This window comes from Oreochromis niloticus, linkage group LG22, assembly GCF_001858045.2.
Source record: "Oreochromis niloticus isolate F11D_XX linkage group LG22, O_niloticus_UMD_NMBU, whole genome shotgun sequence".
In the NCBI taxonomy this organism is placed as follows: Eukaryota; Metazoa; Chordata; class Actinopteri; order Cichliformes; family Cichlidae; genus Oreochromis; species Oreochromis niloticus.
In genome coordinates this window covers 14,994,185-15,021,717 of record NC_031985.2, presented here as the reverse complement: position 1 = coordinate 15,021,717, position 27,533 = coordinate 14,994,185, and the positions used below count along the sequence as shown (strand labels likewise).

Here is a 27,533-nt window from a genome sequence, read left to right as displayed (position 1 = left end):
GCCCAGGAATGTCAACTATGAAGAGACACTACAAGTCATGACAGCTTCCTTTGACACTTTTGGCAATCTGTCATTGACACTGGTGAGCAAGCAAAGCGAGCCACCACTCAGCACAACGCCACTCCACTGTGTGGACAGGGAGAGAGTTTTAATCTCTGCACCATCTGGTTGGGTTCTTCAAAAAAAAAAGGAAGATGAAAGCACGTCTGTTTATCTACGTGATTTATCTCGTGTCTTTCTGCACCAATGCATTCACTTTGCCCGGCCTACAGTACAGCATTTGTATATGAAGATTTACACTCCTGTTAAAGATCTTATCGTAAAAGGAGGCTTGTTGAAGCAAAGGCGGAAAAAAAGAGAGATGTAATGAGGGCTAAATTCTGAAGCCCCTTGTTTAAACCTTTGTCTATCATCACATCATTTTTGGATGACAAAGTCCAGCCTAAACGCACATTGAAAACATTAGTGCATCACATGCGCTTTTATTTAATCTTAGCAACACAACACTGACCACATGTTACAAAAGATGTTTAAATAAATCTGCAAATCTAGAAGTTAACGAGGTAAAAGCAAAGTTATCAAAGGCACATTTTTCCAGGGTTATTATTTTAACTTCTCTGTTTTCTGCTCAGCTTCAGAAAAAACACCACTGTACCTCTGGCAGAGTGAAAACTGCAAAAAAGAAAAAGAAGAAAAAAGCAGGAATGCTGCTTTACATGCACACCCATTAAATTCTACAATTTTAGTATGCTAATAAACATGTCAATTGTCATTTTACAAGTTCCAGATACACTTCATCTTCTCGCCGCGTGTACCTTTAGTAAATACACCACAGTAGATTCTGTTTTTATAAGCTGGAAGTTATGAAATACATGTTCACACGGATCAGTTGGTGGAATCATTAATTTCATGCTTCATATCCAACCCAGACTCCTTCTTTTTCTCTTAAGCCGAATTGATGAGAAACAGAAACTGGCTGGATTCTGTGGCTGTGTCATGTTGATGTCTGTGGAAAATATTTTGGATGTAACTCGTCCTAATGATCTGCTCTTTGTCGAAAGTTTAGAGGTCGGAATTCGATGAAAGCTATTGGACAAAAAATAAAAAACCCTTTTACCTCAACTCGCTTGAGACGCTAGCTTAATATAAGCATTTACACCTTTGTGAATATGAACGAATCGCTTCGTGGTACTATATACTGAATGCTATGTACAGTATATATATTGTAAATCTGTAAGAATCACTTGTAGCAAGTGTGCAAATGTGAATGTTATTCCCTCAGCTGTTAAGAGTCGCATATGCATCGGAATTAATGTCCTTGAATGATATTTGTCTTTTGTTTTTTACAGTTAGCAAAGGTAACGTGATCGCTCATATCGTGAACTTTGGCATCTATTAGTTGCTTCTCGGCCAAAAACACAAGGCAAATACATCTCAGTCCAGAATCTAATCCAATAATAACCTCACACGGTGAACTCTAAAAATAATCACACTCTGTCAAAACAACAAGTGCATAATTGCCAGCGAATAACTGCAAGCGACCTTCCTAATTATTACCAACTGTATATCACCACTGGAATTTCAAGGTCATCTTAAAAGTTCTTACAGTATCCATAATGCAGACAGGAATTCAGTATACACTGTACAAAAGATAGTTTCATGAGTACAGTTAGGATAACAAAAAATAATACTAAAAACACAATATGTAACACAACCGTGATACTTATGGGCTGTGTTCTGTTAGCAACATTTTAATTACAAATTACAAAAAACGTCACAATGCTGTCCTGCAGTTTTAGAGTCTGTGCAGCTCTGTGGTAGCTGCTTTCTATTCAAACAACAAAAAAAAAAAAGTTCAAGTCCTCCACATTATTGCAACACAGGTCCAGGAAAATAAATTGAAGTGCGACATTTTGTGTGAATATTCCCTACAAGCTGACACATTTACAACGTCTTCCTCATTTGTAACATCAAGCTTGTGAAATCGCTTGGGAACAGAAAATCAGTTCTGGTGCGTCGCGCTTTGCTCTGCGCTCCTCCTCCTCCTCGCGCCGGCTTTTTCAGCTCAGTGTCGGGAAAGGTTACGAAGCAACAGCGGAGCAGGCTGAAGAAAAGATTCACTGGGTGACTCCCCTGTCCAGCGAAAATGAGATGAGACGAGAGTAGGAAATAGGAAATGTCCCTCTAATGTGTGGAAGTTGAGTTCACAAGTTCAAAAGACTAGGAGAAGTCCAGTGGGCGGATCATCATGGTTGTTGCTCGAAGTGAGTAGCTGGGGCCCTTAAAGTAGTGCCACTTGATACCGTTCAGCTTCCCTATGTGTTGTCCTTGGTTAAAGTACATACCATTAAGGTTTGAAGGGCCACAGGCATCAAACCACCAACCTGGGAGAAAGACAAAAACACATACGTATTATTAACATATAATACAGACCAGACAATTATTCCTGTATTGTTGCAGCAGTGATAAAGTTACTTTAGCCGCAGGCTTTGTGCTTTCAGAAGGTTGAAAGGTTCCCATGGCCTCACCCGCAAAGGCTTGGCATGAGTTCAGACACCGCTTCCTGCTATCTGCTGAATGTGTTGCTGCCAGTGGGTTCATCAGCATGCCAGTACCTGTTGCTGAACACTTTTGGGACCTTCTTCTATTTAAAGCAGTGCATGTATGTGCTTCAGTGGGACATCAGAGCAGTGAGAGGCATGGGAAACTTTTATTCCACCCACAAGGTGACACATTTTATAATTTCTCGGAAGTATATCAGTTAGATGAAGAAGGGGCGTTGTTGGATGTAGAGGATGGTGAGAATTTACACCAAACTCGGGCATGTTGAGTCTTTAAGAGGGCCTCTTTTATAGTTTTATCCAGTTTCTCAAGTACATGGGAAGAGCTGTCCATTTCTTCTTAAAGGCTAAAACTGTTTAACGACTTGCAAATGTCTGCCGAGGAACTTCTACATCTTTGGTAGCCTGAATCCTATTAGTAATCTTTCAGAAGTACTTTTAATCTTTAATCATATATTTAATGTCCACCTTTTAACTCATTTATTTGAACGATACATGATATTTTCCACTCTGTGACAGCGCTGGTGATTTCCACCCGAAAGAGACTGTGCGTCTGTGCCAAGAAGTTAGTACCAGCAGAACACTACAAAATGGATGTGCCTAATGTTGGAACAGCCGGTGTCAGTGGTTGCTGGAATAGCTACAGCAAAAACACAAAGAAATAAAAAACAAAACAATGATTTGTTGACACAGCCCACGGATTTTGAATCCCATGATTTCCTGCCAATAAAAATGACAATGGAATCACTTTAAAAACTAATGATATGTAACGTTCTCAAATCTGCCAGAACGTGAGCTGTTTTGTGAAAATGCACTAGCACGAGCATCATGCTGGTGGGAAATTAAAATCTAATTTTGCCTGTTAAAGATTTGGAAACTGCAGATCATGCTTTACTGTCCTCTCACTTCCACTGCTCTAACTTATTTTCTATGCAGGCATTACGCAGTTAGACCCTTATAGCCCTGGCCTCTTTTCTCCTTCTCCTAGAACTGAATATAAATTGATTATTAATTCTCCGTGTCACCTGTGCAGTGGGCGGAGAGTTTGAAGACAAGGGGAGGCAAAACCCGGTATGGTGGAAATGTTTGGCACTACCAGTACATCTTTAAACTCCTTCTACTTTTTCAAAAACAAATTGGAAATAAAATTAAAAGCATCCTCCTCGCTGACATCATTAAAACAAATCTGGGTAAGAGGTCTTTTTTATTTATTTAAAGCCTATCAGTGATGCTTGCAATATTGTTATTCAGACAGTTTCTTCTCTTACTTTTAGACATTTGTTTAACAAGTATAACATCTCCTGGTTTGATCCTGGGAGAAAACACAAACTCCTTCGGGCTTGTGTCACGAAGGGCACAAATCAAACATGCGGAGCTACCTGCCCCTGTGATCCTTTGTGAATTAAGGGAAAAGCTGTAGCTTTCTGTTTTATTTGATGATGATATAAAATGCTGTTTATGTTATACTTTCATCCACAGAATCTGCACTCTTAATAATTCACTTGTTTCTGTGTTTCCCATCTATTTAACTTTGCGATTCTGAAAAACAGGAATTCATGAATTTCTGGTTTATGTCATCCTATCCGCCACTGATCAGTTCTTATATCTGAATCACTGAACACACACGGGAACACAGTCAGCTAAAGTTCGTATGGAGGAATGTGTCAGTCACATGGTGACAAATGGCACTTCTCCCTTCTGGCGGGCCTGAATACCACAGCGCACAACAGCATGACATTTCACTGAGACCTGTCAGTAATCAGGAGCAGAATTTTGCCCTTGTTGCTGGCACACATCACACAGATATAAGTTTCACATTGATTGCTGCTTCATCCTAGGACAAATGGCTAACCTGGCATGGAAACCAGTGCACGCCTCTTTATATTTCCACTGCTGCGTATCATTTCAGGTGCAAGTGCCAGTGGGAAGTGAAATTGCACTTGTGGTGGTGCAATTTCACTTCCCACAAGAAATTCAGTGAAGAGAAGGTTAAAGCCGGCTATTTTCTGAGCTCAAGAATAAAAAGCATAATTAAGGAAAGGGGTTGCTTAAAGTGGCATCAAGCATCTCTGTAGTTCTAACAATGCAATGTCCAAAATCCCCATGTAGACTACCTGCACGGCACCAAACAAGAGCTAAGCAGTTAGAAAACAGCTTGTCCTTCAGCACTGAACGTGAGCATTTAGCAAGTAGGAGAGATATTTTCAACCCAGCACTTGGTGGAGAACAAAACAGAGCAGTGAAGACCAAGAAAGACTATAAAAATCCCTCCCACACACACAAAAAGCAAAATGAAAAAGCCAGTGTTTTTTTAATTTTTTTTACACTTAATATATCAGGACTAAACGTACTATATAAATAACAACTGAGACAAAATTAGTTAAACTGAAAAACCTATTTTGCAACGCGTTCTGTTGAGTCTGCTTTATTTTTATTGAGATTGCATTCTTTCCTCCCATAAAGCAAATGTGGACCACTTGCCATCTTTTACAGTACTTGCTGATATACTGCAGACCACACAACCGCTGCCATACACATAAACATTTAGTGTGCACATCTCAATCCTCTGGGATTAATGATTAGTGGCCTCCCGGTTTCCAGCCCACAGCTTTTTACGAACTTGTAAAATATTTGAGGATGTTTTCCTTTGAAAAACTCTCAAGCACTGCAGTTTGTTCTCATGATGAAAGATGTCCTCCTTACTCCCGATGTCTGAGCGTCATCCCTACTGTACGCTCTGGAGCTGGGTAAAATATATATATTATGTGTGTCCGTACTGTATCCTCCTCTGTATTCTTAGCACGGCACGCTGTGGTTGTCCTCATAAAGGTAACAGAGACATATTTTCCCCTTGTATATTCAAGGTACTGACGTCATTTGATGTCAGACTTGCTCTTATAAATGCAGGGAATAAATCAAATGATATACCGCATACAGCACCACTAACTCAGCGCTGGGTTCAGCTCAGCCTCAAATCAGGCTACATGTTGTCATGCTTCTCATTTGCGGCTGGCCATAGGCGGGCCATGAATCAAGCAGGGCAGGGTGTTGATCATTGATCAATTCCAAGTTCCCTGTAACCCACTGCATTTAGAATGACCTAAGAGGTAATTCTGATCTTAAATTTGCATTTAGAAAATCCTTGATTGGTACCAGGTCAGGAATCCACAGCAACAGAGCTTCTACGAGGTGACATCAAGGGTCAGCGGGCTCCACTTACACAGCATGAGAAGCAGAGACGTTTTAAATCTCTCTGACACTTGGTGCCGCGCCCAGGGATTTTTATATTGTGCTTGTTTCCAACCTCAGTGTTGCACATGTGGGAGTGGATGCAGAATATAGACTAATAGGTACAGATAGACCTTTAATTGGCCACATTTGCAGAACGAGGAGGTTTGTGATCACAGTGACCCGATCTTATGACTGTGCAGTGAAGGTTGTGGTTATGGAATAGTTACAGTTCTGCATCACGTCCTCATAAAAGTGCACTGTGTCCTGGGCGCTGCGTAAGAAAAGCCATACTTCTACCTCTTCTACGTTATCCTTTGGGGTCTTTTTGTAATTGTTGAAATTGCGGTCATGGTAACGTTGACATTTACAAAGCAATCTGGTGAGACGGGGAATGTGACAACATTACGAAGAACAAAGTCCGACGGAGCAAGAAACCCAAAATGATAACACAAGAGTTTTAAACAAACCCTTAGGGAAGCCAAACAATTTTGGTTATGAAAAAACAAACAACTTTGATAGTGTGTGCCCAAACTGACCAGGACCGAGTTGTACACAAACATCGCAGACTCATTCAGCAATTAAAGAGTCAGTCATTTCTCCCAGGAGGGCCCAAAAAAGAGCCGAGACACACGCGGAGCGAAGACCGGACTCATATTTTCCAGGTGACTTCAAATGAATATGTTTAAACCAGCAGCATTTTTGAGACATAAGCGATTTGATTATCTGATGGCTCTTCTCAGACTACATGTGTAACTACAATGTTACAACCACTGCGTGAATGCACTTACCACCAGTTAGCATGAGGGCGCATTTGCACAAGCAGTTGTCATTGTCCATGTCCTTGGTACTGAAGTCTGCTCCGTGGATTACTAGACTGCTCTGTCTGCCCGCAGTCCCACTGTGGCTTTTCAGGAACAGCCTGAAAGACATCAGGAGGAGGAAAAGGAGTGAGTCAGGACTCGAAAACATGTATGTGGGAGGAAGTGGGGGAGAGAAGTACGGTGAACACTGAAGGCAATAAAAGCACCAAGAAGACATAACGTGGTGCAGGAAATAGCTCCTGAGATATATTTATTTTTCTGTTGTGATTGAGTACATGTGGAACACCTGGAACAACATTAAGAACAGGGTAGAGAGAATCTAAAATAAAGAATGAAAGACGGAGTGTATGAAAGAATTACAGACGAAAGTGTGAGTGAGACAGAATGTCTGGGAATCGCATGTCAGCCTGTAGAGCCAGTGAACGCTGATTTACACCGCAACAACAGGCTAAATCATTAAATGCAGACCTGTAACAGCTACCTGCAGTAAAAGAGGAATAAATAACCTGCTTAACAAATCATTTATCCATAGCTGGACACACATGGAACAATCTCAGTGGATCTTTGGTGTCTCGGCACACAATATTTCTTCCCTGGCTTCTTGTGTCAGGTACATAGTCCTTGAACTTCTTCTGTTCATGATGTACGATGATACGTTTTTGTCATGAAACCAAACGTGCCTGTCAATTTTCCTACCAAGTCCAGGAAGATTTTGCACCAAGAGTACAGTTTTCTCATGTTATCTGTGATTTATCGTGTAGGTTCTCTTGGATTGTTTGGATACTGTGCACATGCTACTATTATTCAAATTCTTTCTGGCGATCGTGGCTCAAGAGTTGGCAGTTTGTCTTGTAATCGGAAGGTTCGAGCCCCGGCTCGGACAGTCTCGGTCGTTGTGTCTTTGGGCAAGATTCACCCGCTGCCTACTGGTGGTGGTCAGAGGGACCGGTGGCACCAGTGTCCGGCAGCCTCGCCTCTGTCAGTGCGCCCCAGGGTGGCTGTGGCTACAATGTAGCTTGCCATCACCTGTGTGTGAATGGGTGGATGACTGAATGTAGTGTAAAGCGCTTTGGGGTCCTTAGGGACTAAGTAAAGCGCTATACAAATACAGACCATTTACCATTTCTGCAGGTAAAGGTCTAAGAATTTTTTTTTCCAAGACTGAAAATGAGAAGATGGTTCAGTACTACCAGAATGAAATAAGAATGAAGTATTTCGCCTATAAGTACACTAGATTGGGTGGCATTGTGGAGTGGTGGTTAGCACCTCCTTGCCACAGCAATAAGGCCTTTCTGTGTGGAGTTTGCATGTTCTCTCTGTGCCTGTGTGGGTTCTGTCTGAGTACTCTGGCTTCTTCCCACAATCCAAAGATATGCATGGGGTTACATCGAATGGCGATTCTAAATTGGCCAGAGGTGTGAATGTCAGTGCAAATGCTTGTCTCTCTCTCTGCATTAACCCTGTGATAGACCGTCCCGTACAGACTGCAGCCTACCTCTTGCCCTGTGTCAGCTGGGACCGACTCCAGCACCCCTACACAACCCTGATTTGGATAAGCAGAAATAAATGGATGTATAGATAACACTTACCTGAAAACAACATTTTAGTTGTGGAATTCTTGCACAGAATTCTTAACAACAGTTACATAAAACTAGTAACTGATAATTATCAATGTGCTTCTAAACCAATTTAGTGATTTACTTTCAGTAGTACTATGATTCGGAAACATCCATCTACTCATATGTTGACTACTTTTTCTAGTTTATTCTGAATTAACTCCAAATAGCACATAAAGAAGGTATGATGCTACCGTTCTTGCTTTATCCCTGTAAACACAGCCGTAAATGTTTCTTAATCAGCCTTTTTTTCTCTTAATTACCTCATTAAGTCTAATTTTAGCAAAGTAATAGATGTGCAAGTTTACTAAACTTCTAGCTAAGAGAAAAAAAAATCACCAGAGCTTTTTCAAAACAGGCTGAGTTCATTTAGGTGCATCTATTTACTTTTTTCACTAACTTTCGTCTTCTCTTGCAGTGCATGAAATCCAAAGTGCATCATTTTTACTGGCATTTAAAACATCTGCAATCATACGCTTACTTAATCTTAAAAGCTTCTGTTTAAACTTATATAAGTGTATTTCAGGTATATTTTCTTGACGCCTCTAGAGCAGAGCTTGGTAAATATCCTTTAAATTTAAGAGATGCCATTGAAATAGCATGTTGGAAACAGCACGTTTAGGGGACTGATGAGCCATCACTAAGATGAATTCCTTCACACACTCAATGCACAGAGCACAAGCTGAAAACTAATATAAAGGCTGGAAGCAGATTTCTCCTGGGTGTGGCCCACTGTGAATTCAGTCCTGGTGTGAGTGATATGTGCTGCATGGGGATATGACAATTCCTGCACCCACTGGACAGAACACGCCTTCTCTTATCCTGCCATATCACAGATTTACTTTTTTCTCCATGGATACCTTTGTTTTTCTCACGCTCTCAGTTTCACTTTCTCCCAGCAGAAGATCAGGATCGCATCACCAAGCCAGTGAGGTCTCCATCATTATTATTATTGTTATTAAGTACGGTTCACTCCCAAACAAAGTAATTGCTTGAGATTATTTTATCGACAACAGGGGAGCGTGGGCGTGTTGTGAACCTTCCATCCACTTTGAGTTTTCCGATGAGAAAGTAATAAATGCAAAAAGCGGTAATTTATGTTTTAAGTAAACTCACCCAAACCCTTTTTGAGGTTTTTAGCTCTGAGGCATCAGCTTGTGCATCTCAAAGAACCAGACTGATAGGCTTCCCAGGAAAGAAAGTCATTCAACGTGAAAGACTCCTGTATTTGGACAGCTGTGTAAACGGCCGATTTGTGCACCAGGGTAAAAAGTATGTCTGCTAGTAACAGAGGGGAATTCGCTAAGCCACTAAACCAGAAGGCACAATCCTACGACATAAGGGTGAGTCATGTTTCTAATCAGTGGCAGCAATGACCGCTGGACATGGCAAGTTTTAATAAGGGCCAGTTACAATTATGCAAGCAGTAAAGTGTCTAAATGTGCAGGTTCCTGTGTCCTGTGGGTGTCCAAAACTTAATCAGTGTCACATTGGAGTATTATCTGGTGTCTAAAAGGCAACAGATGTTTCTGGAGACATTTTCCAGCTCAAAGTAAACTCATCCCAAAGCGCTGCCTCACTTACATGTAGAATGACTTCCATCAGCTAATTCCCGATCCTGACAAATACAGCATTCAATGTCAAGGATGTGGTCTGCTAACGCTCTGATAAAGAACAGACTGTGCTTCACATTTACTCTCTCTGTTTTCTTTAGCTCTTTACGATCTGTGTTTGCCTGACGAATCGCCAAAGCAGATCTTCAAGAAGTCTTTTCGACATGATGCTTTGACAAACTGCTCGGAGTATTCTGTGGCTGTGTTTACCAGCTATGCTGCACATTTAAAAGACCGAAAACCCCTAATACGACTGACATCTGCAGTTTTTCCTGTCAGATTTCATTAAACACTCAAATGGTAAGTGGGATAATCCAAAGAGGGGCCAAGTTATGAATACAAGAGGAACAGATGCCTTTCCTGAAGCCTGTTTAGAATTAGACAAAGAAAAAGACCTTGGCAGATATGGCATCTTCCTGCTAATGAAATGTATCAAAGGACAGACATCTGCTCAGTCAGACTGGAAACTAAAAAGGCAATACACGCTAATCTGATCTGGCGTTAAAGAAACTTAGTAATGCAATTCGTCAAGGTACATTAGTGAAAAAATAATTTTGGAATTATTTGGTTGTCTTAGTGACAGGGAAAGGAGTTACGTGTCATCTCAGGTCTCTAACATCCACTGGAAATGCTGGGTGTTTCTGATGCTCTAAAGTTACAGTGTGTAAAATGCTGCTAGATGTCAATACATTGCAGATTGCAGTCAACTGAGTTTTGCTTTCTCACCCCTCCTAATTGAAGTGCATAATCGTAGCTATGGTAACAACTTTGGCTGCCATTCTTCTATAGTGAGTGTAGGCTGTTAGTTCACTACTTACCTCAGCAATGTGTTGTGTGTCCTGTCTATTTACTCTACAGCGTGTGCCTGTAAAATCTTCTCAATTGTAACCAATGACAGCAACACTGGGGTGAATACTGAGTTGTTGAGGAAATCCTGAACTTTTCTGTCAGTAAGCGCTGCTGTTAGCCTCTGTTAGCCTCTGTTAGTCAGTGTAATAAAACCTTCTTTGAAGTGGATCAAACATAGTCGGACTTGGTAACTTAGCAAATAAAGCCTTACACAATGTGAGAATCTAATCAAATTGTTTATCTGGGGGGAAATGTGACTTTTAGGACACTTAAGGTTAATATTAGCTGGCATAATGTTTGCTTTTAACCAACTGTTGTTGGAGACGGGAGGGTCACACACAAAATCCTGTGTTATCTGCTGACAATAAGTAATTCAACATCCTGACAATATCAGGAATAAATAAACATGTTTTGTGCATATTTTCATGTTTTAGAGCCCTGACTTTAGAAGAAGAGGCTTAAGTTGAAAAAGTGGAAGAGGATGACACTTTTTCCAGATGCTGGTCATGTTTCCTATGCGCTCTCACTCCTTTGGTGAAGGAGACCCCTTCTCAGATCATAAATGAACTTTCATATCTTGAGTCTGAAGGCGCCAACATAAAGTTCTGCTAAATAACTGCTCATCGATAACATTAACCAGCTGGACTAAGCATAGTTTGAGATGATGTAAAATGAGAAAACGCTATGCCTACTATAAATATGTTCGAAATGTAATCACTTTAGGCCAAATCCACTTTTTAAACTTAAAAAAAGAAAAATGAAAAAACTGACAAAAATGTGAAAACAGAAACTGTAATAAGAGTTTCAGAAAAAGACCGAAATATCTAAGTTCAGTGTCACAAGAAAGTGCACTAAGCCGTATTATATTAGGGGCAAATGCAAATGTTTCAGAAAGACACGTCAAGGAACAAATAAACCTGCATAAGCAAACACAACTAAGATAAACTGAGTTTTTATGTGTGTTATTTGGTTGAGCTGAACCCTTAAACCCTTAGATACAGATTCGGTTTCAGTCATAATGAGTCAACGCTCTAGAGTATTACAGCTGCAAACTGTGTACGTGGGAAATCATTTGTAGCACTGTAAGGTGAGCTATCCGATGACACTAATATGTTTATCTGAGACTACTTCCAAGTGAAACTAGGTTACAGTGATTGACATTTTATCACACTGTAACCTAAAACACAGTCATTAACATAATTAAGAAGAACAATGAAGGCCTTGCACTTTTTATTTTTTGGATAAAATTTAGCACCATATGCATAAGGGCTGCATTATAAACATAAACTACACTTTATATGTTTAGAAATCTGTTTCATTTAAAGTAGTAAAGCGTTCACAAATGACCCCTTAAAGCTGTTTTTTCCCAGACTTAGCGGATTACAGCTGAGTAAGTGGGATTCATGTGGGGTCCTAGATCTGCGAACATGTTGCCTCTTTGAACTCTTTTTTTTTAGCTGACATGTTCTATTTCTCAACACTGTGTGTTACTCTGAACTGGGAGAACATTTCTGTCATATTGTAACTTCACAGAAGAATTATTCTGGGAAGGTTTGGGTCAAGTCTTGAAGCAATACTTCTAATGGAATGTATGGCACACTAAAGTTCAGGGTGCTCTTTGAAGAAAATGCCAGAGATAAAGTACGGATGGTGGCTAAGCATGCTTGTTTTTTTCCCATCTACTTATAGGCGACTACCCTGTCAGCTGAGAGTCCTGCATTAGCCTCTGCACCTTAATCCCCTGCAGAGGTTAATCACTCTGACTGAGGGCTAGCTTCCTACCACAGAGCCACAGAGGTATCTGGCTGGCTACTCTCTTGCCAATGGGTGTCATATAGCTCCACTGAGAAAATCATCCAGCCAGGCATTTGTCATAGTGCTTATAATTTGGCAATATACTTTATAATTTACATTGCTGTGTTGAGTAAGGCCACTGCCATATCCATCTCATTCATGCCTGTTAAAATATGCAGACCTATCATGCTCACTGTCACACATACTGACCCTGGATTTTCCCCAGCTGACCCAGAAAATTCTTAGCATTGATGGACAAAAGTACAATCAGTTTTATGTTGCATATCTGAAAGCTGTGAACCCTCGAGAATCAGAATCTGTCTAACTTGAAACTTGCAGGGATGGGATTCAATTAGCTCCAACTTAAGGTATCTCTGATAATCTCAGAGCGAGCCTTGGATAAAGAAGAAGGTAATCATATTTTGCAACTCAAATCTCTGCCAATTTCTTTTCTAAATCTCCAAATGAAAACCATCTAAACGAGATCTGATTCTACAGGGACCTTAGTCATTGCCGTATGGAGAAATCACTGGATTTTAGGAACTTGGCTTTCTCAATGGGGAATCTGAATAAAGATGTAATGGCTTGTTAAAAAATAAACATACTGCATAAGTCTTCTAGCTGGGAGATTTTGAACACGCATGCTAAAGATTTTTCCATGTAAACCTTAATTTGTGTCTGTGCACATACGGAACTGCTGTAAATGTTTCTATATCAGACAATTTTGGAAACGATGGCTTTGCTTGGTGCCCAAAGTACATCTCTGGATCTTCAGATGTGCATTATTATTTTAGGATGTATTAAATTCAGTGACATATATTGCTTTCCCTGAAATAATTACATGAAACTAAAGATTACAGAGACTCACTCAGGCTATCAAAAAAGTACTAAAGTACTGCACAGACATTTTGAACCACGTCTCATTGCTTTGATCTTCTAGCAAAATGGGAAATTGGTGTCATTACTGAAACATATCCAAACCTAAATATAAATAGAATCTAAGTAGAAGAAAGAATCAAAGTTTGTATAATTCTCAAAAAGGTTGAAAGTCAGTAAATGTGTTACACAGCCTGAACTCTCTTATGTAAGCTTCATTAAAATTTCTTCAAGTAGTCTTCGGGAATAGCTCTCCGGGTTTCTTGAAGGACATTCAAAGCTCTCTTTTGGACGTTGGCTGCCTTCACTCTTTCAACATCCCACACTGCTTCATTAATGTTAGGCCCAGGCTTTGGGGAGGTCAGTGCAGGAATGATAGCGTTCCTTCGTATGTTTTTCTATCAAGGTATGCTTTTACTGCACTGGCTGTGTTTTTGGGATCATGGTAAAAATAAAGCCGTTGTCAATCAGATGCTTTCCAGATGTTATTGAATGCTGGATCAAAATCTGATGGTACTTCTTTGCATTCATAATTCCATTAGTTTTGGCAAGATTCCCAACAGCACAGATGAAAATGCAACCCGAAACCATGACAAAGCCGCCACCATGTTTTACAGAAGACCTCACTGGTGTACTTCACTGACCTCCTCTGTACTTACCGATAATGATTTGAGCCAAAGGTTTCAAAATTTCATCACTCCATAAGAAATGTTGCCACTGATTTTCAGTGCAGTTCTTTTTTTATTTGGCATACATCAGGCTTTTCTCTTTATTTCCTCTTGCCTTAAGAATGGCTTTTAAAAGCTCTCATTTAAGGGCAATCTCCTGGGACAACTATGATCTTTATTTAGTTCAGTGAAACTATAACCCTCCAAGAATCAGTCTGACAAAAAATATACCTATACACACAGTGTCCAGTGCAGTTAACTTTCTGTGTATATTCTGTATTTGTCAGTTTTCTGTGTGATTCCTTTGTTCCTGCTAATTGTGTTCACAGCTCTCCTGCAACCTTTCCTACCTTCTTATTTATACTCTTGGATACCACTTTCAGGTGTGTCTCCGTTTTCTTTTGCTGGCTAGGATTCATGATAATAATGGTGATTTATTAATTTACAAAGAAAAACTATTATAAAAGCATCATAAAACAACAACAAACGTCATTCTGTAGATCCGCCCCCCCCCTTTAAATCTTTGTTGTTTTTATTTATTCCATTTACATTTCACAGTTAGTCATTTTTAATTCTTTTTTGCATTACTTTGCTATTTTACTTTCATTTTCATACTGAACAACCATGTTTTCTGGTCTCTTCTATTAATATTGACAATGCAGAGCCATTCTATGAAACAACAAAACTTTGACAAATGACAGTAATTAACTGATTGTGTTCATCTGACGGCTATAGTTAGAACAATATTTGGAGGTCATGAAATGATTTGACTATTTTCTTTTCTGCAACCCATGCTGTGGCACAGCAAGCAGATTAGATATGATGATAGGGAACTTTTTTCAGCTGTTTATAAGGAAAGTACCCTCTGCAATTATGGTGACTTGAGTCACAATGAAGCAAAAAACCAAAATAGACCTATAGAGTTTTCCACTGAACCACAAATCAAGCTTATACGATTGTGAAATGAGCTCACTTTACAGTCATGTAACTTTGTGGTTCAGCAGCAAACTCTATAGGTCCAGTGAAATGAAATGCCTGTCAAAGTGTTAAGATGTGTTCATTCATGATTAGAACAACCTTGCTGATGTCAGCTTTCTCCCTAAAGATACTGTGTAGATTTCTTTCTTTTTCTTTCTTTTTTCATGAGCTGTTTCTGCATTGATGCAGTTCTCCTGTTCTCCTGCTCTTGCCCCCTGCTCTATCGCTTGTGATTTATGGGAGAAGCAACGTTTTGAGGGCATGACTGCTTAATATGGCCTTCAGTGCACTCAAGAATACATGCAAACAGTGCACTCATCTACCATCTTATTACATACACCTTGCTAGTACCGGATTGGACCTCCTTTCATCCTCAGAAGTGCCTCAATTCTTCATTGCGTAGCTTCAGCAAGGTGCTGGGAACACTCCTCAGAGATTTCCGCATGATAGCATCACACAGTTGCTGCAGATTTCTCAGCTACACATCTATAATATGAATCGTCTGTTCCAACACATCCCAGCTTGCACTACTGGACTGAGACCTAATGAACTAAATACATTTATTGTCAAGTTCAAGAAACCAGTTTGAGGTGATCAACTTTGAGACATGCGATGATATTCTTCTGGAAGCAGTACACTGTAGCCATAAAGGGATGGACATGGTTAGCAACAAGACTTACATAGGCTATGGTGTTTAAACGATGTGCACTTGGCACTACTTGCCAAGAAAACAACACATAGTCACATGACCACCATCAGCCTGAATTGCTGGTACAAGGCAGGTCGCTTTCAGGTCGTTTACCCAGCCAATCTGAACATCTGAATCCTTAGACCAATTTTGGTGAGCCCATGTGAACTGTAGCCTCAGTTTACTGTTCTTAGCAGACAGAATTGGCATCCGGTTTGATCTTCTGCTGCTGTAGCCCATCTGCTTCAAGGCTCAATGTGTTGTGGTTCCCGGGATGTCTTTTTGCATACTTTGGCTTAACAAATGGCTCTTTGAGTTTCTGCTGCCTTCCTACCAGCTTGACGCAGTCTGGCCATTCTCCTCTGACCTCTGACATCAACAGGGAATATTTTGTCATTTTCAAACCATTCTCTGTAAACCCTAGAGATGGTTGTGTGGGAAAATTCCAGTAGATGAGTAAGGATGAGTGAATAGACCAGCCTGTCTGGCACCAACAACCATGCCACGTTCAAAGTCATTTTAATCACCTTTCGTCTCTGTTCTGATACTCAGTTTGAACCTCAGTAGGTTGTCTTAACTTTGCCTGCATGCATAAATACTTTGAGCAGCTGTCATGTGATTGGCTGATTTGAAAAAAACAAATCATGTCAGTTTAAAGGTATATACTGTCTTTTAACGTCCAGTACCAGCATTTGACGTTTGACAAATCAATTACCTAAATTATCTGAACCATCTGACTATTACAAATGCGCTGTTTTAACAGTTTTATTGTATTGGGCAAACCCCACAAGAATCCGATGACCGAGTAAAGATAAATAGCAGGTCCAAATTTTTACAGCACTTGTAATAAATGTGACATTTATGCTGTGTACATGATTTCATCTGCAAAGGATTAGGACCCAATATTTCACAAAGAAATAATTGCACACCTCCCTCCCTCTCAACAAGTTGAGTGGTTTGTGCTTCACAGTATACGTAGATGAAACGAGACGCTGGCAGCAGGACAAGCATTTTCTGGCGAGCAATTCTCAGTATTGTTTATGATAAATGGTGAGTCGTGCGCAATGGTGGAGCTAGATTATAATTCTGCCTTCTTTCCAAGTGGTGCTTGTGTTCACAGCCTTGCTTTCTTTAGTGCTTAGAGAGTGCATGCTCGTGAAAGAAAGAAAGCAAGAAACACGCTGACTGACTGTACAGTATAAGGTCTTTATAAATGTTTGTCTGACTAGTGCTGGCGCAGTCAGTATTCCAGTAAATTGCCTCAGATGAAAGAAAATATTTTAAAACCAGCTAGAACACAGGCCCTATCGCTTGCTATCGCTTTTAAAGTTTTAAAGCAACATAAATGCAGTCTGGCGAACTTTCTGGCGAACTTGCGGTATCTTTTACATTTAAGAGGAAGTAGGTGCCAAAGCAGAAGAAAAAAAGCCCAAAACAGAATGTGGCAATACCGGTTTGTTTGGGACTGGCCATCTGGTTTGTTTTGGCCCGTGTTTCAGAGCAGCAATGACTGATTATCATACCACAACTATTTTTCGAGAACATATCTATTTATAGAGATCTGCATGTCTCCTTAGCAGTATGAAACTGAGTTTAAAACAGCCTGGATTGGCCGGGGATGCCCTTTGCCTGCTGCTGTGTGACAAAAACAACAGTTTTTATAGAAAAACGTAAGAAATGAGCGTTAAAATATGTGTGAAACACAGCAAAGCCAATTAGGGCGTTAAAAAAATAAACGCGTTTGTTTGTGTAAAAATGAGTGTGAATGAAATGCATGTAAATGTGTAGGATGGTGTTTAGCTTTTGAACACTTTCATAAAGTTCTTACTTTTACAATAAAGTACATATTGATCAATACGTTCGGCCTGCACTTCACATATCTGTGAACCACAGCCAAGAAATAAAGACCGAAAGCAACAAGAGATGGAGTTTCATTCGGTCCTCACATTTTGAGTGCTCAAAACTTCAACTCATAACAAAAAACAAAAAGGACAACTTGATCTCTTCCGCCTAAATGAAATCCATTCTCCAGACCCTTAGAGAAAAAACACAGCCCACTCCAGGTACAAGCTCCTCAAGACAGAAAATGTGTAAAGTGAAACCCCTGTCGTCACAGGACTTTTCTGAAAATTAGATATGGCAAAAGGCCTACCGGCCTTGCTGCTGCAGGGAAACACTTGAAGCCTGTTGTCTCTGATGGAGCTCTGGACGGATTGTGGTAAAGGCTTTCAACCACAGAATCTTGTTCCTTAGTTCATCATTCAAAGATGAACAAAAGTCACTTTGAAACTAAAAGGACTTCTTATCACAGAGAACCAGCCATCCAGTGAATTGGAGATGTCAGACCTTCGCCTCTGAAGCCAGCAATTGCTTGGAGCTCTGGAATTTGCATCAGTTTTCCACATCTAAGTGGGCCAAGCATCTGCCATAGTTTGAGGCCTGTTATCATTAACCCCCTCAAAAGAAAACAGAAACCTTTGCCCTGCAACACGCAAGGACAAAGCATCCATCAAATCAAAGTACAGTTTGCAATGAGGAGACGATGACAAGCAATACATTTGGGCTGGAAGGAATTTGCTACGAGACAAACCTCACCACAGACTTATATAACAGGAAAGACATGATTGAGGTGTCTGGAAAGCTCGGTTACAATTCACGGTTATAATCTTAACACTTTTGAACATTTTTTCTTACCGCTAAAGTATTATTTTCCGGTGTAATTTATTTTTTTTCCTTACTTCATTTCAGATATATGCTATAGATACAGTCTCAGAATGTCCAGATGTGCAATGATGAAGGCAAGAAAAGGTGAAGCGAAGACCAAATGTTTGTCTGCACTTTGAGATGTCCATGGGACAGGAGGCAGGTTGATCCCTGGCTCCTTCAGCCTGCAAGTCTAAGTGCCCATGGGCAAAATCCCGAACGCACACTAAACACCCCATTGTGTTGTGTGATAGTTGAGTTCTGAAAGCACTTTACTGTTTACACAACAGCCGTTTCAATCATTCATTTCACGGCTGTCTGATGGAACAAATATACTTCGCTCTTAATCAATTCTGTCCACACAGGCTGTGTAATAGCTTTCATTTGACTCACTCTGTGTATGTAACCGTGACTCAAAACATATTTTTATGCTTTAAGACTGTTTGCTTCCATATTACGTGAATAATTTTGATTGTTTGTTGGGCTTTGAACACTGCCAAAACTTGACTGACACTCTGCTGTGTTTGGACTGAACTGTGTCAACATTGTGTAAAAGCCTAGAACTATGGCAGTGGCTTTGAAGCTGTAATGAGACACAGCAGTGCATTGGGCAAAGCGCTAGTGACATCATGCTAACACGTGAACAGTGACAAAGCTAACAGGCTAATCTTCACCATGCTGGCATACTAATATTTGCTAATTGCTACTAAACACTAAGTATGAGTGTTTGGAAAAGCATTGGTTCTCATGGCATTTGTTCTAAGCTAAAGAGTTGGCCTGAGAGTGTTGCCACATTGAAGGTGAAGTGTGTGTGAAGAGAGATTTTAATGTTGAACTGCCTTTTAACTGACAGTCACGCTAATAAGGCCGGGCCGCTAATCATGCGCAGTTCTAACATGACTTGGGCTTCATTCACTAGCTTTGCGTTCTTTGCGTAGCATTCTCCCTTTAAATAAGCTACATTTGAAGTCAAGGCCACAAGACATCAAGACAAAAAGGAACATTTGTCTTGATGTCTATAAACACTTTAGTGATCAGTTTATGTCCTCGATCACTCGTTTTGTGTCATATTCAGTAAAACATGAAGTCTGTTTTGCAAATTGTAGTCATACCATGCGATTCAAAGTCAAACAACCCTCCTTGTCTCATGCGTTTGTTTGCAACCAAGATGGCAATTGCAGAAACTTTCAACTTGAATCGTCAACATGGGACTTCGGAAACCAGTAGGTAACCTCACAGAAGCTTCGACCATCTTTTAAAGTGCTTATGGTGCAGATGTTAGCACAGACTGAGTGTTGTGTTGCAGTATAATACAGTTGTTTCTGTCCTGGATGCAATTTGCACTTTACCATCATGCTATGTCCTTTTGTGCAATAAAATATGACTACGATAATGTGTTACTTTGTAGATGGCTACACCCAACACTGGTAACATGGCAATAATAAGCAAATACTGGCCTGAAAACACATTAATCCCCCGTTTTATGTGCTATTACCTGTAGTTTTGCTTCTCACTGCCTATTTGGAAGCGATCGTACAGTGAAAAGGCTTGGAGCTCGTCCCAGTCGGTCAGCTCTACACGGAGGGCATACTGCTTCTGGTTCGTCAGCTGGTAAACGTACTCATTTCCCAACCAATGCTCTGCAGACGGGATCCCAAAACCCTGCAATGAAAAAGAAAAATTCAATAATCAGCATGTAAATACCACTGACAATGCTTTTTGTAAAGCATAAACTTGAGATTATTCATTGCTCATCCCATCACTTTTCCCTTGGATGATAACATCTTCACACTAGAGGATTATGGCATGAATGGGAAGGAATTTTCTAATTTACTTTTTCTTTTTTATCAATCAGCAATTAGATCAGAACAAACCGTCTCTGATAATAAATACTGTGGTTGTTTATCCACCATCAGAAATGTTCTTGTACTGCTGTAGCGTCCTACTCCAAATAGACAAGACTTTGACTATATATCAGACATATTTTATTCATGTTTCTTGAGCATGCTTTTGGCTTAGTCTTTAACTTGGATGGACTTACCTATCTATAAAAGTACGAAAATCGATACCAGCTGAATTAGAAGCACACATTTCTGTCTTCCACTAAAGTCACACATGTTTAAGTCATTATTACTTAAAGAATTCGTTCCCAAAACATACACCGCATGCTCGGACACTCCTTCAAACAAACTCCAAAGTTTGTATTTGATCACAGTGGCTCCCGGTCACAGGCAAAGTGCTTCTGACAGCAGCGAGAGCAGTGGATTACAGAGGGGGGAATATCACTAAGCGAGATGACATTACAGGTCTGACAGGACAGTCAAGGCTGCTCCGTTAAAGATTGTAAAACAGAGGGGCTGAAATTGTCAAAGTGGTAAAGTCAGATAGAAGTTGTGCTTGTGCTGTGTGTGTAGTGATGAAGAATAGCAACGAAGGAACACAAATACGGGGCATTCCTGCGGCCTTAGCCATGTCCTGCTGAGTGGGTGGAAGAGAAAAAGGCTGGGACCCATTACCACTTTCTCTCTTTTTCTCTCTGTCGCTACAATTGATCTTGCTCCTGATGAGATGTTCCCATCTAAAGGGCTTTCAGTTTGATCCAATGCCTCCTACTGTGACCACAGTTTATCTCAAGAATTCTTGCTTGGAAGAGGCTGCATGTGGGGATCTTTTGACAGTTTTCCCTCATATAATTCTGAAGCTTTGTGATTCCTCACACGCAAACCTGATCTACATCACTCAGCCCACAAAAAGATGAGGAGATGGTTAGTCATATTGTTGGACTGAGCGCTCGGTTTGCATGTCAGTTACACTTGCAAAATTTCCTGATAAAAAGGAAATGTGAATGTTGAGCACTCATATCTCATATGTAGATCTCATATCTCTTACCGACTTATTTGTTCCCAACCTTTGTTTTTTTTTGGTTGTCAGGGGAGCTTTAGTAACTTATTAGGACCACCCATCGTATCACTTATACATCACACAGCCAAAAAAAAAAAGTCACACACGCTAATATTTTATCGGGCCGCCTTTAGCTTTGATGACGGCACCATGGCGATCTTTCAATAAACATATAAAAATGCATTTTTTCGCCCAGATCTTGTCCCGATGATGGGAGGGTTGAACATCCGAATGAAGTCTTCTCCAGCACATCCCAAAGACTCTCAGTGAGGTTAAAGTCTGGACTCTGTGGTGGCCAATCCATGTGTGAAAATGATGTCTCGTGCTCCTTGAGCCATACTTTCACGGTTTGATCCTGATGAAGCGTGGCGTTGTCATGTTGGACTAAGCCCGCGCCATCAACGGAAGAAGAAAAAATCAGCTGATGGGAAAACCTGGTTATTCAGTATATTCAAGTAGACAGCTGACTTTTTTCTCTGGGAACATAACATTGATGAACCTAGACCTGGCCAAATAAAGCAACCGCAGATCGCAACACTGCCTCTGCAGGCTCGTATTGTAGGCACCAACATTTATCTGCCGCTCTTCTTAGCCTGTTCCAGCCATCACTTTGGAATGAGTAAATCTAGACTCTCCGAAAGTTGATTGTGTTCATCTGAACGTAGCGTTTTCCGTGGAAGAAACGTTTCGTCACTCATCCAAGTGACTTCTTCAGTCTCAGCTGACTGCAGGTTTCCCCAATCTTATAAACCGTACATTTGCATAAGATTATAAGATTATAAATTTGGGGAAACCTGCAGTCATCTAAGACTGAAGAACTTACCTGGATGATTGAGCATGCATCAAGATGTAAATCTAGACTCAGACCATATGACCTTTTTCCATTGCTCCAGAGTCAAATCTTTATGCTTCCTACCAACTTAAAGCCTTTATTTGATTAGCCTCACAGATAAGTGATATTCCTAAGGTTACATAGTTTTTTTGTTCCAATTCCTTGAGTTCTCTTCACATCGTGTGTGTGGAAATGCTCCCAGTTTCACTGCTAAACATACTGTTGATTCTTTTGCTATCTGATTTCACCACACTTTTAAATGATCTCCGATCATGATCATACAAGACTTTTTTCCAACTACATTTCTTTCTCATTCCAGATTTGAATAACATGTTGGGCAGTTCCAAACCCGATTCGCTTCACTAATCCCCTCAGTTGTTTTCGTTGATTGAAGCAGGCCAATAACTTGATCCTTCTGAAATGGCCTTTTGCATCAGTTAGGATTAAATAATCTGTTGCCAGCCAAAACAAATTAATTTCTGAAGTTATTGTGCAATAGGAAGGCTCTTAACTATTTGCTTAGTTAAATCCAGGGCTTTTTAAAGTCATGTAGTGTATGTACATTGATGGGTATTTTTAAAGTTTCAAATGTTTATCTACAGCTTTTATCTATTTTATTTTTTTAAAAAACTACTTAAACTCAATAATTCAACTGTTTTTGCATTAGCTGAAGGTCCAAGGAGTCAGTTTTCAAGTACTATCTATTACTACAACAAACACATTTTCATTGCTTGCTTACTTGCTGACATTAATCCCTCTTAAATGCATGGCATGATGTTAATACATTAGAAGTGACTCAGGCTGATGGGCAGCTGAGCAGTTACTGTAAATAAAGGTGTCACCTGATCATGCACTTACATGCATGATCTTGAGATCATATTTTAATGCACACGCCACATTCCTCTGTGGTCTCACAAAGAAACTGAGTCTGAGGTTTGGCTGAAATATTAAAAGATCCTCTAAATACAATAAATGTGTAAGTACAAGCCCTGGGAGACCAAGAATGTGAAAATTAATAACACAATAAAACACTTATTGATGACTTCTAAACTTTTCAAGGAGACTCTAAGCTGTTAGTTAGCCGCGTAAATGTCAGCCAAGTCCTGCGAGTGCATGCTCTTGCACTGAGCACTCTGTGCACCTGTTCAAGGCAGGAAGGTTTCCACTGGGTTTTTTTTTCTTTTCTTTTTTATCATTTTATATCTTTCTGTTACCTTTTACCCTACTGACCTTTCACCTTTTTAATTTACCTCAAAAGAGTGAGATTGAGGTCGCTTTGAATGACAGATTTCTGCCCAATTCCAATATTGCTTTCGTTGATTTTTGTTCAGGATCTTTCAATAAAAAAGCCAACATGAAGATTTCTCATTGAAAAACTCTGCTGTGGGTTTATATCTGGTCCAGTGTGCAAGTTCTCTGCTTTGTAATTCCCCAAACGGCTTCATCTTTTCCCACTTACTGATAAATTGTACAACAAGAGCAGCTGAGAGACGAGGTAAAAACTCGAGTAGAAACAGATTATACGGGGAAAGAGGAAACATTAACTGAAAGCAAGTGCAAGGTATACACAGGCAGCTACTATAGCAAACACTAGCAATTCAACAGGCAGAAAAAATTAATCCAAGTTACCATCTAAACACAGCCTAGGTAGGAAATGTTAACACCCTCAATGCAAATATGCACAGCTTTATCCTTGATGACAAACACCTGGCCCAGCTCGACTGAGACTAAACAAATGCTTTGTTTTCAGATTTAGGTAGTAATTTCCTGTTGGAGAAGAGGAAGAATAACAGCAGTGAAGCCTCGGCTAAGGAGCAGTGCAAGTCTCAGATACCCTAGACAATTTTGCTAATACAAAAACGACAGGGGAGATATTGCCGAAGACGAATGACATCTGGCCGAAGCGTACCAAATGGTCTTGGATCAGTGCTTCCCGACTCTCAAGTTTTCAACATGTTCAGTAAAGGCCAAAGTGTGCACGATATTTTTCATCATCACACAGTGGAAGCGTATTTTTTTGAAACAGGAGGTCTCGCTCATCGTACAGTTTCGTAATTTATGCTTAATGGATACAGATGAGCGCGCTCACTCAGTTTCTGGGTGTGTATTCACTTACTGTCTCGTGTTTAAAGAACAAACATTATCCTCTTGTTTTTAATGGATATGAATGAGTGCATGGATGGAGAAGTGCGTGCACGTATTTGTCTTGTCTCACCATCTTGTACTCCTTCCACGTTCTCTGGAAGTCCACGCTGCCATCTTCTCTGCGCTGGATGACTGTCCATCCGCCGCCGGCTGTTTCCATTCTGCAGTAGACCTACGCAATGTTAAAAGGACAGAAAGGGAGGGTTGGAAAGTACTGCGCATGAAGGTGATGGAACACTGATGACACCCATAGGTCTTTGCATAGACAGAAGATGTAACGTAACTACCAAACTAATGAATTCAACATTCAACATTTCAACTCTCAGCGGCATTTACAAACAGAGCAGGGTCACTTGGACAATTATTTGGTTCTAGACACTCCTTTCCCTTGCTTTCTCGATGAATCATCTTCGGGAATGCGATGTATCTAGGTCCTCTTCAAACTCAATCAGCGTCTCCTTATCCCTCAACAGCTCCCTCGAGATGTTCCTCATCAGTGGTCTTTGTTTCTGCAAAATCAAAGCGGAGGTCCAGGATGGACACATACCAGCAGACACCTGGGTGTAATGTGGCCCTTAACCTTAGACCTCAGTGTGTGTAAGCTGATAATGCAGTACTGGTACTCTATCTGCAGCGTTACTCTTTGTTTTGAGGCGGATACCCCGGGGTTTAGCGGAGAAGGTCTCTCACCTCAGCCAGACCACACAGCTGAACACACACGAACAAAGCCTGGGTATAATTAAAGCGGTAGCCCAGACAGAAGCCTTCTTTTTAAGACTAGCTCTTCATTCATGCCAAACACACACACACATGCTATGGCCATCGACTTTACAACCATCGGCAAAAGTACAGAATAGTATAGAATAATGTTTGTTTCTTTTTTAAATTAACTTAAAGTTTTTCGATCTTTTATGCATAGCAAGTAACACACACAAAATAACTTTCAGTGCTGACATGAACAACCCAGGCTAAAGACAGGTAGGCTAGCTATATTTCCTCAGCAGCTACTATTCCTATCTAGCTAATTCTAAAAAGACAACTGTCTCGCCCTGTGGCAGCTGGGATAAGATTCAGCCCCGCTGCGACCCTGAACTGGATAAGCGGAAGGAAATGGATTGATAGATGTAAAAAAACCCAGACTTTTCAAACTTGGTTTGTTTGAACAAAATTAGCAGATCTCTCAGTAATACACCATGGAAGTCGACAGGACATCTCCCAGCCAAAAAGACGTCAGACGCTTCTATGGGAGATATCCACCCAGAGGCTTGAAGCTTAGATAGCCTACTGTTTAACAAATATCCTCCAAAGTTTCCTCATCTTTCGTGGAGACTGGAATAATAAACAACAGCTCAAGTAACATTATACATTAAAATGCTGTGTGAATTTAAATTTCAAAAGGAGATTAGCCAAACAGCAATGAACAGAAATTCGCACACAAACTCCCTAAGTCATGAAATCATCGCTCTCATCAATCAGAGAACATAGCCAAGTTGGCCAAGGGCTCGCTCAAAGGGAAAAGCTGGGTTTCTCTCTTAGATTAGTTAGAATTGGTGCCATAACAGGTAAATACATTTCTGTTAAATTCAATAGCGTAGATGTGAAATACATACACACACATACTTTTGTCACCATGCTCAGCAGTGTGGTGTCCTGTTTCGCACCTAACCTCCCTGCTAAACTCCTGAACTCTCAGAGCTGCCAAATGTATTTTTAGCTTTCAATATTTCTGCAGCAGCTAGCACTCATCATTCACACTCATCATTGGCTAATATCCCACGGGTTGGTTTTAGCTCATGCAGAGAAAGCGGAGTCCAATATTTTTAAAAAACCAAGTCAAACCCTGTAAATCCACTATAAAAACGCTCCTCAGAGGTGATGAAAGCTGAGATATTTTCACATTACAGAGAAATGCTGGCTGCATGATATCACGGTTTCCCACCTTTTTGGTCTCCTGTGCATTAATGTGGATGGTGTAGACGCCATTCTTATGGAAACCAGCGTGGTACAGGTCGGCACAGTCCCGAAACTTCTTCTCTTCTTCTGTGACCTTTGTACTGTTAGGAACAACTGCAGATACACAAGAAATTCGTCATGTTTTTGTCTGCATAACCTCAATGAGTGAAAATTCTCTGGAAAACACTAGGTTACGTTAAAGGAATTCCTAAGCTTTTTGGGATTTGCTGGGTTGGATGAAAAGATTAGTATGTTTCTTTTTATTATATTTGACTGAAGTTTACAATTAAAGCCATTTGCTTAACTATGTGGTGTAAAACAAAAGGGAGGTGGGGGGACCATTCAAAACCTCAAAACCTCCAAAACTTGACAATTCTCTCACTTACTTAATGAGCAAAACAAAGAAATTTGGAAATGACAGGACTGCTGGATGTGAAAAATGAACAACTTCCTGCCTGGTTGTGTGACAAGTTAAGGAAGTCTTATATGAGCTGTGGAGTGAGCTTGGACAGTTGTTTCCACATGCTTCCTGTTTTTACACTGAGCTCACTCCAGCTGCATAAAAATGCACAAACATGAGTTTACTTATCTTCTAATCTCACTCCATGCTGTAAAAAAATGATTAAATAATCCTTCTTTAAGTTTCAAATGATTAAAGCACATTTTTAAATCACTTGAATGCCACAAAATGTGCAACCTCCTGCATCTTAAAAGTAGAGTCACAAATTGGCACCAGACCCATAGCTGATCAATCTGCAATATTTCAGATCTACATATTTCACAGGGGGAAGAAAAAAGATAATAAAATTCTCACTGCGAGCGTAACCACCAGATCAACTTTTAGAGCAACTAATTCATTTGCAGCGCAGAGGTGATCATTGCTGGACATTTTCACACTCTGAGAGAAGGCTTCAGACTGTGACAGACCAGCTGCATCCATTTCCATCTGCTGATAATTATGGCAGCGTTATTTTGAAACCAAGCAAGGGGGTAAGGACAAAATACTACAAGCTATAAATTTCAAGTTCCTGTTATAACAAGTGGTTTTTATTTACTTTCCAAGCCCATGTTATATTGGTGGAAATACCTTCCGATTCTCTCTCCTCCCTGTCCCTGCCTTTCGCCTCTCATAGAAGGGGGTTCGTCTCAGTTTTCACACCACTGTTTTATTGTTGAAACGGTTGAGTCAAAGAAAATGTCAGGGAAAAGTGAAATGTGTCAGCGATCCTTTGATCCGTCCCACCCCCTCTCCTGGATGCAGAACTTCTCAGCAGAAGCAGGCTGCTTAGTTGGGCGTAGTATTG

At 40.3% G+C, this 27,533-nt stretch overlaps 1 protein-coding gene across 1 annotated transcript in view; it reads right to left on the bottom strand.

The window, feature by feature from the left end:
* Nucleotides 1-453: 453 nt before the first annotated feature.
* angpt1 (angiopoietin 1) overlaps nucleotides 454-27,533 on the bottom strand; it is a 57,284-nt gene continuing 30,204 nt past the window's right edge. Inside the window, exons 5-9 of the mRNA XM_003447226.5 lie at nucleotides 26,216-26,343; nucleotides 24,347-24,448; nucleotides 19,894-20,060; nucleotides 6,581-6,711; nucleotides 454-2,384 (exon numbers count right to left, since the gene is read on the bottom strand). Of these exons, the coding sequence (XP_003447274.1) occupies nucleotides 2,221-2,384; nucleotides 6,581-6,711; nucleotides 19,894-20,060; nucleotides 24,347-24,448; nucleotides 26,216-26,343 (692 nt within the window). The 3' untranslated portion in view covers nucleotides 454-2,220. The remainder of the gene's footprint in view (nucleotides 2,385-6,580; nucleotides 6,712-19,893; nucleotides 20,061-24,346; nucleotides 24,449-26,215; nucleotides 26,344-27,533) is intronic.